A 13,823-nucleotide genomic window follows, 5' to 3' on the forward strand; every position below is an offset into this window, starting at 1 on the left:
GTGTGCACTTCCCTTCATGGTCAGACATATTCTAGACTCTCCAGAATGACAAAATAAAACGACACAAGATCCCTAACAATAGTGAGGATACATTTGAGACAGGAAGGAGAAGCTACTGGCAGTGTGTCTTAGAGGAAAAGAGAACTGCATCACCCCAGTCCGTTCCATTGATCTGCTATCAAACAGATCTGCTTGGGTTTCAAGCACTCAGTGGTGAGACTTTCCACATGGCCCGCATGAGTCAACAACAGCTCTTGTGCATCATTGTATTACACTATCCCTCAACACAAACACACACAACAAAAAAGGAGAGTTAAGCCTCAGGAAACAGGTCCAAGGACCACCCAAAACAACCCTCAGTAAACAAATGCAATTGGTCATGGAACACCCACTTCAACTATGATTTTTAGACCGTTAAGATGAACTCAACGCGGTCTACAACAGTACCAGAACACAACAGCACACGGCTGAGTAGCTGTGTCACAGTCTAAAGAAGCTGGTAAGCTTGCCTTGCCCAGCAATCAGCTTCTTCTTATAAGGGGCTTTAGCAGAAGTCTTCCCAGACATTGTGCTTGTGCTTGGGGCAGTTGTAGGGGGTTTCTTCAGAGGGGGCTGGTTCTCAAAGCCACCATGTTCGCTCCCATCCACCTGCTTCCTCTTACGGGCCTTGCTGCCTCCTGACTGGATGCTGTTCTTCCGAGTGCCCGTGCCCGCTCCCCTGTTTAGGGCATTTCCACACCTTTGTCCCAGTGCTCCCCCCCCCTGGATGGTGCCTCCTCCTCCTCCTCTCTCCTTTCTCACAGACTCAGGGTTCACCTCAACTGGAAAGAGGGGGAACAAAAAAGAGTAATATAGCTTAAAAAAAAAAAATGTGCCGGGAGAGGAAGGGGGAGAGAAAAAAAATAATAAAATAAGTTATGAAATGAACTATGAGTTATGATGAAATTGCTGACGTTAGCCTGCAGTTTAACAGCCAGTGTGTTTATTCTAGAGAGCTGAAACTGAACATTTGTCATGTAACCTGATGGAGCAGAGCCTGGATTCCCACAGAAAGAGAGAGTGAAGAAGTGGGAGGAGGGGGAGGGAGAAAGTGTGTGTGTGTTCTTTAGGTTTTTACTACAGATGTGGGGGCAGCCAGGTTTTTATAGAATGGGGAATCATTTAAAGGTTGATGGTAAGTACCGGTCCCAAAGCTGGGACTGGGCAGGGTTCGAGGCCTGGGCTCTGAAGGTGGGGCTGGGCATCGCTCCCAATGTGCTGCGTCAGAGGGAATAGAACACTATCCCCGAAGAAGAAGAAAAAGGGGGGGGGGGGTTGGGGGGAGTGTGTATGCAGCACTTTTTGTGATGAAATCTGGACCCATTCTCAGCACACAGCCATAGTACATGCAGTTAGAAGTCTCTGGTGAAATGAAAATGTAGATGAGCTGGAACACAACTAGAACTCAGTACCTGTGCCTGGCTCGGCAGAGGTGGGTTCTGGCTGCCCGTCGTCTTGGTCTGCCACTGGAGTGACGGCCCGTTTGCGTTTGGGGGCGGGGTGCACGCAGGTGGGTACCTGGCTGGTGCTGGGGAACTCCAGCACGCGGTTGAGGGGCAGTTCTTCCTCGTCCTTGTACGTGCACGCAAACTGAGAGCGGATAACTCGCTCTGTGGCCTAAAAAAATGAGGGAGAAATTCGATCACTGCTCTGATCATCTTTAACCGAGTACGCTCGTTCTGGAAGAGTTCTGGAAAGAAAATACACGATTGTTTCACATGTAGGACACAGTCACACCCGAACCGTCCGTCCGTCCGACCACAATCGCCTGAACCTTAGTAGCCCATTACAAGGTAGGGTACTGTTCTCAAGACCCGCGCAAAATTAAGTCAAAAGACCTCCAGGGGCCTCAATCTCTGCCTCAGGGGCAGAACCATCCACTCCTTTCATCCCCCCCCGTTTGATCTACCCCTGCTCTGGATTATCAGGACTCAGTGACTTATCCCTCTAGGCCAGCGGGCCGCAGTTGGGAAGAGGAATCCGGGGGAAAAAATAGTTTGCAAAGCTGGGTGGGTCTGTACAGCAAGGCGGGATCAAAGCCTGGGAGAAGAGCTGTTCAAAGAAGTTCTCAACAGAGCACCTAAAACAACAGTAACCCTCGGACAAGGTGCTTGAATAATGGAGCTAAAAACGTCAGCTTCACGCCGCCTTTGTTGCATGCTAATAAAACACACGGTGAAGCCCTGCGAAAGGGCAGGTTATTACAACACAATGGCAGGCAGGGGAGAACACTTATTCATTCAGTTTTTTTAAAGTTTTTTTTACTGATATTGTATATGACATCCTGGGGATGAGCAATGTTATTGCACGTTGATGATCAAGACAGAACGTTGTCATTTAATAATAATAATACATTAGACTTGTATAGCGCTTTTCGAGACACTCAAAGACACTTTACAAACTGAAAAGATCGAGTAGTAAAATAAAAAGAAACAAAAGAATAGATAGAAAGTATAGGCGTCTAATTCATTTCTATATTACTAAATCTAAGTGTCTTTGTAGGACAATCTACTCTGTATACTGCAATTACACCTAGATTTCGGGCGGAGAAGCGGCGAACAAGCAACGCCAGAGTCCTCTCTTGGCCGACATTTTTTGAAAAGTCAACGGTAATTTAGGTGAAAGTGTGAATGTGTGTTTTGGTCAATTGTATTTTCTTACTTCCTCCAGACGCGATTTCCAATGTGCCGTAACATACGACTACTCACAGAGCTCTGACGTGTGAGGTGGGCTATCCTGTTAATAAAGTTAGCGCCTACTCAAATATAACCCTCCAAATATGCATCGCCAACTACTTTGTGACGGAGTAAAACCTTTTGACACATTTCATTGAGAACTGCTCTTAGCTTTATCTGGTGTTACTTACTAGCGTAACTTGTTGATGTAATGGATGTGATGTTAATGAATGAAGTGTACTATGTTTGTACGCAGGGCTTCTCTGGGAGAGAGACCTCATCTCCGTAGGATCCCCTGCTTAAAAAAAAGGAAAAAAAAGAAATTCTTAACGTAAAAAAAAAAGAAAACCTCTGAATGACTAATGTTGAGTATTTCTTTCAAGAAAAGCCAGGAAGCAGAACTGGCTGGCCTGGGCCTTTAATCCAATTAGAGCAGGTGGGATGGTGGGACCTGGTTCCCCTGAGGGAGAGGAGGAGGAGGAGGAGGACAGGGGCATTCCTGTGGGGGCTGTCCTAACATAACCCCTGCAGACGGGCTGAGCTGGCCCAGTTAAGGCCCCCACATGTCTGGTGGGCTAAAAGTAATACTGCTGCTGTCACCTGACGGAGCACATCCTGATTACTGTCCACTTCTAGGTAAAGCAGGTGCAAGACATTTCTTGGGATCTTTACACACACACAGTCTCTCTGACACACACAGTCACACACACACACTAACACACACACACACACACAAATACAATTCATAAGATAATTAAGTTCACCAAATATACAGCAGTGATTTCACTGCTTGGGTTAGTTTGATGCCTTCGTGCCTGAAAGACCCCCCCCCAAAAAAGAATGGAAAGAGCCACAATGCAGAAACTAAATCTGGGTATCTTTCCGTATGCCAGTTGACGTCAGCGTATGATGAAACTGTTGGGAGAGGTCTGGGATAAAGTCATTCAGCAGACAACAGGAAACAATAACATTTCAAGTTTCCCTTGCTAGTCGAGTTACGCGACTGATATGGCGTCTTCAAAGTGAAATTGATGCAGAAAGCTTCCGCCCGCTGAGTTCAGGAAGCGGTGAGCTGCCCTGGGACCATTACAGCGCAGAGAACAGGAAGGCGGCCAGATTGTGGGGAGCTAAAGTGACATCTGCTAGCGCAATCAAATAAAGAAGCCATTTTCACCAAATGTGTTTAGCATACATGTTTGAAAAGGGGTTGTTGAAGCTGTTTATTTCATGTTGAAAGAACAACCCAACACCTTTCATTTTAGAACCGCCATTCTTGTTCGTCATCTTTTCGTGAGTAAGCAGTTTTGGAACGCGGACATCACTCACTCTAATACGGCCAACCTTTTTGTGTGTTTTTTTTTGTTTTAGGTATAATGTATTTGTTAACAAACACAGTTTGAGAACGGAGGACTCCCTTGAAACGATTCCTCAACTACACATTGAAGCAATAAAACTGTACACAGAAGCACATCCCCAGCTGCCCTGGCCGCGAGCACCGAACCACCTCAGCCTCGGCATCAGTCTCCATCAAATCCCTCTGCAAAGCCAGACAATGTGAACGGGGGGAAGAGAACAGGGTTTGATACTATTTCTCATTCCATTCATTACAATCAGCCTGTCTTTTACATCTTTACTACTTCTCCCCACTTCCCTCTGATGGAGATATGGTGCATAGTGTCTTTATAACCGGTGTCCGCTGATGGAACGGAGAGGGTGGAGCCCCTGATGATTATTAGGATAACAAACATGTCATCAGGAGGTTGATGGTTTGAATCCCCTGTTAGGTGAGTCGTTTTTATACCCCAGATTTAAGCAACACACTGGACTAACACTGGGAGCAAAAACACAGCTGTACAAATGTGCATGGTGGAAGCCAGTTAAGATGAGGGGCGTCAGCTAAGAAAATAAATAATATAATACCGGGGAGAAATTACAGGACGTAAAAGACATGATTTTTTCAATGTTTTTATATCTGATTAAATTTGAGTTAACTGATGTTTTTTGGGAATCGGGTCTCTTGGTCGTGCTTTTATGGGAGAGAGAGAGAGGGAGAGAGTGTAATACCTTGGGTTTGAGTTGGTCTTCTTGTCTGTTCCGAACGCGTTTCTTCAAGGGTTCTGGAGACGCTCCAGTGGAAACCTCGGGGGACCTGAGACCACGGGAGAAATCAGAGGCAGAATGAAGCCGTTTATGAGTTCAGGTTAGGGAAGCTGGACAGAGCCACTAGTCTGCAAATCACAGGTCATCATATTGATGAGGAGCAACCCACCACAAACCTCCATCGCTTAACTCATTCAAAATATAAAAACACTGCGGGAGAAAGACCAAAATGATTTGTGTAAGATCGTGAGCTTAGAATGATAAGGTTCTATCTCCGTTTAGAATGAGAAGGTTCTATCTCCGTTTAGAATGATAAGGTTCTATCTCCGTTTAGAATGATAAGGTTCTATCTCCGTTTAGGGCGGTTCAGAGATATTGAGCGTCAACGTTTTTACATTCCATTATGTTTTGTGAGATGGAACCTTTGTATTTTATTAATTACTAACAAACAAAATGAAACATTTGACAAAATAACACCACACAGGTATTAATAAACACCTAATGGATCAGATTATGTAAAAAAAAAAACTCAATTTTAACAAATTGAGATAGAACCTTATAATTCTAACGTCACGAGATGAACGAATCAGAATGGAGCTTACTGGAAGAGCGTCAGGATACAGGTCCCTTCTCTGTTGAGGACGGCCTTATCCTCACACAGCAGCTCTGCCTTGTTCCTGCAGGGCGGCGCCAACGCCTCCTCATCCAGCAACGCCAGCATCACCTTCACAGTGTCCCGGCCTCCGTACGCAGTGGCATGGTTAATTGCGTGTGCTCTGGGCTAGAACACATCACAAACACGCTAATAAGTTAGGACATGCCAATGAAGAAACAAGGGGTAGGAATATTCGGTTGTTAAGTCTGACGTCAAACGTGACGTTTAGCAATTTCCGGCTCCAAATCTGAAATTTCCCATACCAGAGTACCAGAGTACTAAAGCGGTAGAATGACAGTTCAATCGTTTTTTTAGACTGGGATCTATTCATACAACAAGGGACACAGCACTTTCCTGTTTTCCCCATATTTGTCAGCGTCTTTGAGCCTCGGAAAAGCGCTATACAAATATGATGAATTATTATTATTACTGAGGGATTTCGAAGAGAGCGCCTCAGCCAACGTTGGACCCGGAAACACGTCACGACTTGACAACCGAATTGTGTGTGTGTGTGTGTGTGTGAGGGGGTTGTGTGTGTGTTTTTTAATTTTTTAAATACCCTGGCTGGACTGATGCCGGTTCCGTTGGCTGCCTGTGTCCGACTCAGGTGGAGCTGAGAGATTCTCTGTTTCAGGTCCTTCATGGTCCGGTCAGCCTCGGTGTAGACCAGGTCTTCACTGCTGCGCCCCTTCACCAGCGCTGCTCTCACACTGGCCACCAGCCGAGCTCCGGCGATACTGGAGACGAAGAGAGAACACTGAAAGCCTCTCTATAGCCTCCGATTTTAAGGTTGAAAAATCAGGGTTTTCTCTGCTAAAACATCAGAGGTCCAATCAAGGAATAAAGGCTTAGAGAGAAAAAATACTCACGCCTTATAGGTTACAGGTGAGGAGGAGAAGTAACCGTTGTTATACCACCGAGACACCTTAGCCTCCGAGGCTACTAAAGCCCCTTTCACACACAGTTCCCTGTAAATTACATGGAATACCAACCCGGGTCTACCAGTGATTTTCGCCCTTCACACATGAGCTAAATGCTTGAAGATTACCGCGTTGCGTCTTTTTCACACGTCAACGGCGTTCCCGGGGTTTGCACGAGCTACTTGAATCACGCATTCAACTGGGTGCAGAACTGGGACGTAGTAGACGCGAATTTGAACGAGACAGGCGCGTGACACTGCCATACCATATATATATCCGACATGTATCATAACTCCGTTTTATATGTATTTATCATCATATCTTCCACATTAATTTAACAGAAAGTCAACTAGGGCTGCAACGATTAGTCGACATAATCGACGACGTCGATCATAAAAACTCGTCGACGTGGAATTTTAGTGTCGACTAATCGTAAAAAAAAAAAAAAAAAAGGGGATTTTTTTCTTCTTCTTTTTTTTTAAACGGGAGCCATGCAAGAATCAGCTGGGTAAGTTTTAGCTAACGTTGTTAGCCAACTGGCTAACGTTATATTGTTAGGGTCGTAATGTTTATGTTAGCTTTACTGTTACATGTTGGAAAACAACGTCTCATGGACAGGGCTGTACATGCTATGAGCGTTTGTGCTATTAATTTCTTTGCCCTGTGGCACGCGTGTGACAGACAGAGGCGCTTGTATGTAACGTTACGTAGCAGGGGTTTTCCATGTTGAAGCCAGGAGAACGCGAGATGAAATGAAGTGAGGGGTGGTCGCTATTAAAATACCAGGTAGTCATGGTGGATGATCATGAATGATGCTTGATAAGTGAATGCTATTTCAATTATGTTGAGTCCACCAGCAAGCTGTCTGTAAGATAAACAGCGCCAAGCGTAGCCTACTAACGTGAGCTGTCTGTAGTCTAGCCAGCAATGCTAGCTAGCCAATCAACTAGCTCTGTGAGCAGCTGTAGTTTGGCGTAACGTTAGGTTAGATAGCTAGTTAAGCCGGATTTATGCTTCTGCGTCGCCATTTACGCGCAGCGAAAAGCCACACGACTAACCGAAAAAATAATCGACAGATTAGTCGACTACCAAAATAATCGTTAGTTGCAGCCCTAAAGTCAACTGGGATTATGCTTAATTTAATTCAATTTGCCATTTAGCAGACGCTTTTAATCCAAAGCGATTTACAATTACAGGGACATTCCCCCTGAGGGCTAAGTGCCTTACTCAAGGGCACACTAGTGGTGGTGTGGTTTCAGGCGGGATTTGAACTCACAACCTTCCGATCACAAGTCCAACTCACTATCCACTAGACCACCACTACCCCGCTTAACAATCAACAGACGGATCAGCGCCCACTGTCGTGGGCCTGGGTGAGCACAGTTGAAGCGAGGGAGTGATGGGAAGTTCCACTGGTGCACACTGCGTAAACACATCACAAATGTGCATTCGATGAGTAATCTAGCTATGTAAGTAAGCTAGCTAACTATGATTGGACATGAAGTAGTATCCAGTTATGGAATTATATATAGTAGTAGCGATATTAGGGGTCTGGGGCAGGTCGTATGTGCTCTGCGCTGCGGGCTCTCTCCCTGCTAATGCTTCTATATCACAAAATGTACATTTGGTAAGTAAGCTAGCTAAGTAAGTCATCTAGCTAACTATGATTGGAAATTAAAGTAGTATCCAGTTGTGGAATTATATTCATCACTACTTTGGCTGATGTGACGTGGGTTAACTAGCCAACTCCGTAAACATCAGGGGACCAAATCAAAAGTACGAAGTGAGAAACGACTCGCTGTGATTGGTTAACTTGTTCCACGTGAAAACGTCTTTGCGTCAGACATGCGCAACCCTTCACGTGCCGGACCAGGCAATGTTCAGGCTTCTGTTCACACCTAAGCCTTCCCTGTAAATTCCATGGAATCGCACAAGGTCCTGACCAGGGTAATTTCCTGAGGGAATTTCCCTGCAAATCACGTTCACACATACCCCTTACCTGGTAAATTCCACGGAATTTACTGGGAAGGCTCGTATGTGTGAAAGGGGTTTTATCTTGTACCCTACGGCTTAAAGGCCTTGAGTGGGAAGAAGCCAGACACGCATCATTACCTAATGGACGACGTAACACCAGTTAGTTGCTGTCTTTGTAGAGACCCGGTTCTAATCGCTGGCCATGAAATATGTGCATGGTGCTATAATATGTTTCTGTGTGGTGTGAAAAGATCAGGCAGTGTAAACATTGTAGTAAGGTGGGGAGGAGCAGCCATGAATCCCTGACCCAGCTCCTCTGGGGAGGGGGGAAAGAGAGAGAGAGAGAGACCCAGTAACAGAATCATCTGGGAAAACAGATGTGAGCTGAACAAGAGGCCCTGGAGTTTTCATGGAAGGTGTTTGTGTGGGGAAATACAGTACTACTGAGGGTGTGGAGGGGGGGGGGGGTACAGGGAAATACAGTACTACTGAGGGTGTGGAGGGGGGGGGGGGTACAGGGAAATACTGTACTGTACTGAGGGTGTGGAGGGGGGGGGGGGTACAGGGAAATACTGTACTGTACTGAGGGTGTGGAGGGGGGTACAGGGAAATACTGTACTGTACTGAGGGTGTGGAGGGGGGGGGGTACAGGGAAATACTGTACTGTACTGAGGGTGTGGAGGGGGGGGTACAGGGAAATACTGTACTGTACTGAGGGTGTGGAGGGGGGGGTACAGGGAAATACTGTACTGTACTGAGGGTGTGGAGGGTACAGGGAAATACTGTACTGTACTGAGGGTGTGGAGGGGGGGGTACAGGGAAATACTGTACTGTACTGAGGGTGTGGAGGGGGGGTACAGGGAAATACTGTACTGTACTGAGGGTGTGGGTACAGGGAAATACTGTACTGTACTGAGGGTGTGGAGGGGGGAGGGGGGGGGTACAGGGAAATACTGTACTGTACTGAGGGTGTGGAGGGGAGGGGGGTACAGGGAAATACTGTACTGTACTGAGGGTGTGGAGGGGAGGGGGGTACAGGGAAATACTGTACTGTACTGAGGGTGTGGAGGGGAGGGGGGTACAGGGAAATACTGTACTGTACTGAGGGTGTGGAGGGGGGGTACAGGGAAATACTGTACTGTACTGAGGGTGTGGAGGGGGGGGTACAGGGAAATACTGTACTGTACTGAGGGTGTGGAGGGGGGGGTACAGGGAAATACTGTACTGTACTGAGGGTGTGGAGGGAGGGGGGGTACAGGGAAATACTGTACTGTACTGAGGGTGTGGAGGGGGGGGTACAGGGAAATACTGTACTGTACTGAGGGTGTGGAGGGAGGGGGGTACAGGGAAATACTGTACTGTACTGAGGGTAAGTAAGTAAAGCTTTATTTATATAGCGCCTTTTGTACATGAAATGCAACTCAAAGCGCTCTACAATAGAAATAACCCCCCTAATGGGTGTGGAGTGGGGGGCGGGGGTACAGGGAAGGCTGGGGATCGTCTACTGTCTCGTCAGAGAAGAAGTGCCACCACAGAAGTGCAGCCCCTCAGCAAACGCTCCGTCAGAAGGGCCTGCTATGGGGAAACGGAGACAATGTCTAATATCATGCATTCTACAGCCGCCGTAACGCCACGCACCGATGTGGTACGATCAAGTGAAGCTGGAGTTCCTACAGCGAGCCAGGGAGAGTCAAGAGCTGTCAGAGCACAGGAGCTCCCCCAACCCATTACATAACACACGATTCCTGATAACCCACTCTTGTTGCGTTGCCAAAATGCTCGATCAAGAATCTCTCAAATAAGTCATACACGTCATGAGAGTGATTAAGGGAAAAATCTCAAAGTCTGACGATAATTCAACTAAGTGATCGAGGACCGTGGACGGAACAAATTATCTTTTAGACTTTTTACCAAAATTGTACTTTGATGTCGCAGAAAGAGAAACAGGTTTTAGCAATTCAAATGTTATCATGAGGACCAGAGTCAGACATCATTAGGGGGGTATTAGAGAGGGGGAGAAGGAGATCTGGACACAGCGGCGGGGCAGGTGGGGGTGATGACAAGGTTCAGGGAGCGGGGCCTAAACTTGTTGGACATCTGCCACCGCAGAGAAATCCAGTTTGAAGTTTAACAACAACATCCTCCCTAATAATCATAATATAACCCCCCCCAACCCCTGAAATGGACTTGGATTGTCGGACATTAGCTGTTGCGTTTTTGCATGCACCCTCGATTGGAAGAATCAGTTACCAGAGACAGAAGGGCAAACACTGGCCCACTCCCCAAGAGCACCACTGGCAGAAACAACATGTTTATAGTGTGTGTGTGTGTGTGTCTATTTTTTGGGTACAAATGTGGGGGCAGCCAGGGTTGATCCAGGTTTCCCACACCTTCTGAAACATCAAATTCAAGCACCTTTCAAGACTCAATTCTCTCAAATTCAAGGACCCAACATGGCATAGTTTGAGACCGAACTAGTTGACGAGCTAAGTAAAACATTTTTGAATATATATTAAAAAAAAATAGAGAGAGAGAGAGAGGGGAATTCAAGTTCATTCAAGAACCCATGTCTATTTTCAGAAACTTTTAAGACCTTGATTTCTTTTTCTCAAATTCACAAACTTTCAAGGATTTTCAAGGACCCGTGGGAACCCTGTTGATGGTAAGTACCAGTCCCAAAGCAGGGTTGAGGGTGAGAGCAGGTCAGAGACACGGTACAGAGCTTGGGGGATTTTCATCCCGTACCTGGGGTCAGGGTTGTCTCCCAGGAGTTCCTCCAGGTTGTCTGTGAAATGAACAAATTCCGACAGGCCTTTCAGATGTTTCCTTAGGGGGTGTGATTCAGCGGGGGCGTATCCCTTTCCTCCCAGCTGGACCGCCCTCACAAACGACGTCACAGCCTGAAATGTAAAAGACATCAGGCAATCAGGTTTGCTAAAGCCATCTTAAAAAAAAAAAAAAGAAGCAATACAGTGGTGTCATTGTGTGGAACTGACACATACAGAAAGCGTCGGGACACCATTTGCATTTCCTTACCAAGAAGAGTGACATGTTCTTACTGCGCGCTTCGTGTTTGAGGTCTGTAAAAGCCTCGCGCCCGAGCGAGCGGCTGGGCGTGTCGAGGACGTGTGCGAGGGCCATGTCGTTCTTGGCGTTGACCAGAAGGTCCAGATAGGAGCAGAACACCCTCCTCACCACCTTCCGTACCTACCGCATTTACAAAAACACAACCTTGAGTACCGTAGTACCAGTTGAATGCCCACCAACCACACAGCCCCATTTCAGCTTTCACACCATCTTCACAAACCGATATTTCATAAGGCCTTGTCACCCTAGCTGGTATTACAGTAGCAACCCGTTTCTACCCACTCATAAAACACCAGATGACAGAGCGGCTGGAGGTGAGACTGGCAGTGTGTTGCGTTTTTAAAACATCAGCCCGGGTAATTGAATTCACATTTTGCTCTTAAATCTGGAGTTATATGATTTAATGTTCCTGTTAATAAGAGCGAGACAGGTTCCAGAGGGTGAAGGAGTGCTGAGAAGAGTGGGAAAGAGAGGATGAATGAATTTCCTGCCAGACCTGAGAGAAATATGAGAAGGAACACACAAAGTTCCTCTGTTGCACAATGACACAAGCCAACATTTTAAGATTCTGGATCAACCACTCTCTTATGCGAGAGTCAGTGGAGAAAGGGGTGGGGGGGGGCGGTTTCATGAGGTTCATTTGTAGACTGATTCGAAGCCTTGGACTTTTACCTGTGTGCTGCAGGGCCTTGACTTGTCAGACGGAGTAGACGGAACCTGGAAATCCCTCGTCTCGTAGTCCTCGGTTTTACCTGACAGAAACTGCAGCAGCTGGACCTTGGCAAACCACAAAAAACGAACACAGACTTTGGCAGTTCAACTGGCTGCGACTGGCCTTTGAGCTTTGAGATGGCAGCTGATCTCAAACAGGTTAGCGAAACAGTCCCAGTCATGTTCCATCGCTCTGCTTTCCATCAGAGTCCTACTCACTGTGCTCAGGGGCTCCACGGGATCCGGGTCGACTCTCAGCTGGTCGTACATGGAGCGTACATCAATCAGGTCCACGGTATTGGTGCGTTTCAGAAAGGAGTCGTAGGCTTTCCGGATGAGGTCATAGTTCCCTGGAGGGGAGTTATCACGGGGCATGTGAAGTTTGTCTAACAGTAAGTGTTTCCAGGCCATGAGAACATCACTCAGACTCACGCTGAACTCTCCACACTCCTGTCAGAGAGAGAGAGAGAGAGAGAGAGAGAGAGAGAGAGAGAGAGAGAGAGAGAGAGAGAGAGAGAGAATAAGCAGAGGGGGGGGGGGGGGCATCAGTCATGACTGTTCATCCTCCCGTGATGGGAAGTCAACCACAGTTCAAAGACGGAGGATTATCCTTTAGTCTAATAGAAACATGTGCAGTTTCTTGGGGGAGTTACGAGAGGAAATGTTTCTTATGTCATTGCTGCTTTAGTGAACTTGATGACAGTATTGATGTTGAATAAGCTGAGTTAGAGCAGAGACGTTTCAGCGGAACTGTGCTTGTGATTAGTAACCTTGCCCCAGGACTAACCCCGCCTAAGAGCTCATGCATATTGGCTTTAGCTCAGCGGTATAACATTTCTTGAGTAGCAGCATGGGACCCCAGGTTAAAATCCAACGTCATGTGAAGGAGAATTCGTGTGATCATTGTTACCTGTTTATTAACCTCTGCAATGGAAAGCTGTAAAAGCATCAACATCCCATCCGCCCCGTGGATGGTCGTCCTCTCCGACTCGAGGAGGCGGTGGCATTCTCTCCTGAAGGTCCTCACCATGGTCCTCAGACTGTCCTCCAAAGTCGCCATTGTTCCTTTAACACAGAATAAAACTTTATAATAAAATAAAAATAAAATAAAAATAAACATTTATAAAAGTAAGCATTAGCACACTATCAAGCAACAATATGATAGTTTAGCGTTCACCCATCTGTAATTGTGCACTTTCGCTTCCTTTATATTACAACGTCAGCGATTGACTAGTTTAGTTAATTAGTAATTGAATAACAAGGCCGACTTGACTAGCAAGTCAACTACTATAATACTATAGGCCTACTGGCAAAATAGAAATAGAAATAGAAACATGAACAATACACGTTACATGTTACACAAAGGAAAACACACAATATTACCGTATTCCAAAATGACTAGGGGATTGAACGTCGGAGTGTTCCGCCAGTAACATCAACACTCACCACACGCAGCTGCTGTAAGTTTTGAATTTTTAAATCTCCGGCACAATGACGCCTCTGACCAATCACGTGCTGTGTGGTCATTAACCACGCCCACATGTTAGGACGACTTAACCATGGCTGTCATCACATATGAACAATAAAGATTGTTGTTTGGCTTAAGTTGCCATTTATGACGGCAGAGTATGAACATACGTATTGTCATAAGAATATTTGGCT

General features: G+C 46.3%; 2 protein-coding genes across 2 annotated transcripts in view; one reads left to right on the forward strand and one right to left on the reverse strand.

The window, feature by feature from the left end:
* igf1 (insulin-like growth factor 1) overlaps positions 1 to 13,823 on the forward strand; it is a 184,020-nt gene that overhangs the window by 26,447 nt on the left and 143,750 nt on the right. The gene's annotated exons all lie outside the window — the stretch shown is intronic.
* Positions 481 to 13,221, reverse strand: parpbp (PARP1 binding protein; the record flags this gene model as incomplete). Its single annotated transcript, XM_080538492.1, has 10 exons — positions 481 to 821; positions 1,452 to 1,656; positions 4,779 to 4,863; positions 5,417 to 5,595; positions 6,029 to 6,206; positions 11,109 to 11,263; positions 11,400 to 11,570; positions 12,123 to 12,227; positions 12,381 to 12,611; positions 13,072 to 13,221. 10 exons carry the CDS (start codon positions 13,219 to 13,221, stop codon positions 481 to 483), a joined length of 1,800 nt encoding a protein of 599 aa, XP_080394618.1.

The sequence above is a fragment of the Nansenia antarctica genome, assembly GCF_963989245.1.
Source record: "Nansenia antarctica genome assembly, chromosome: 8".
Lineage (NCBI taxonomy): Eukaryota > Metazoa > Chordata > Actinopteri > Argentiniformes > Microstomatidae > Nansenia > Nansenia antarctica.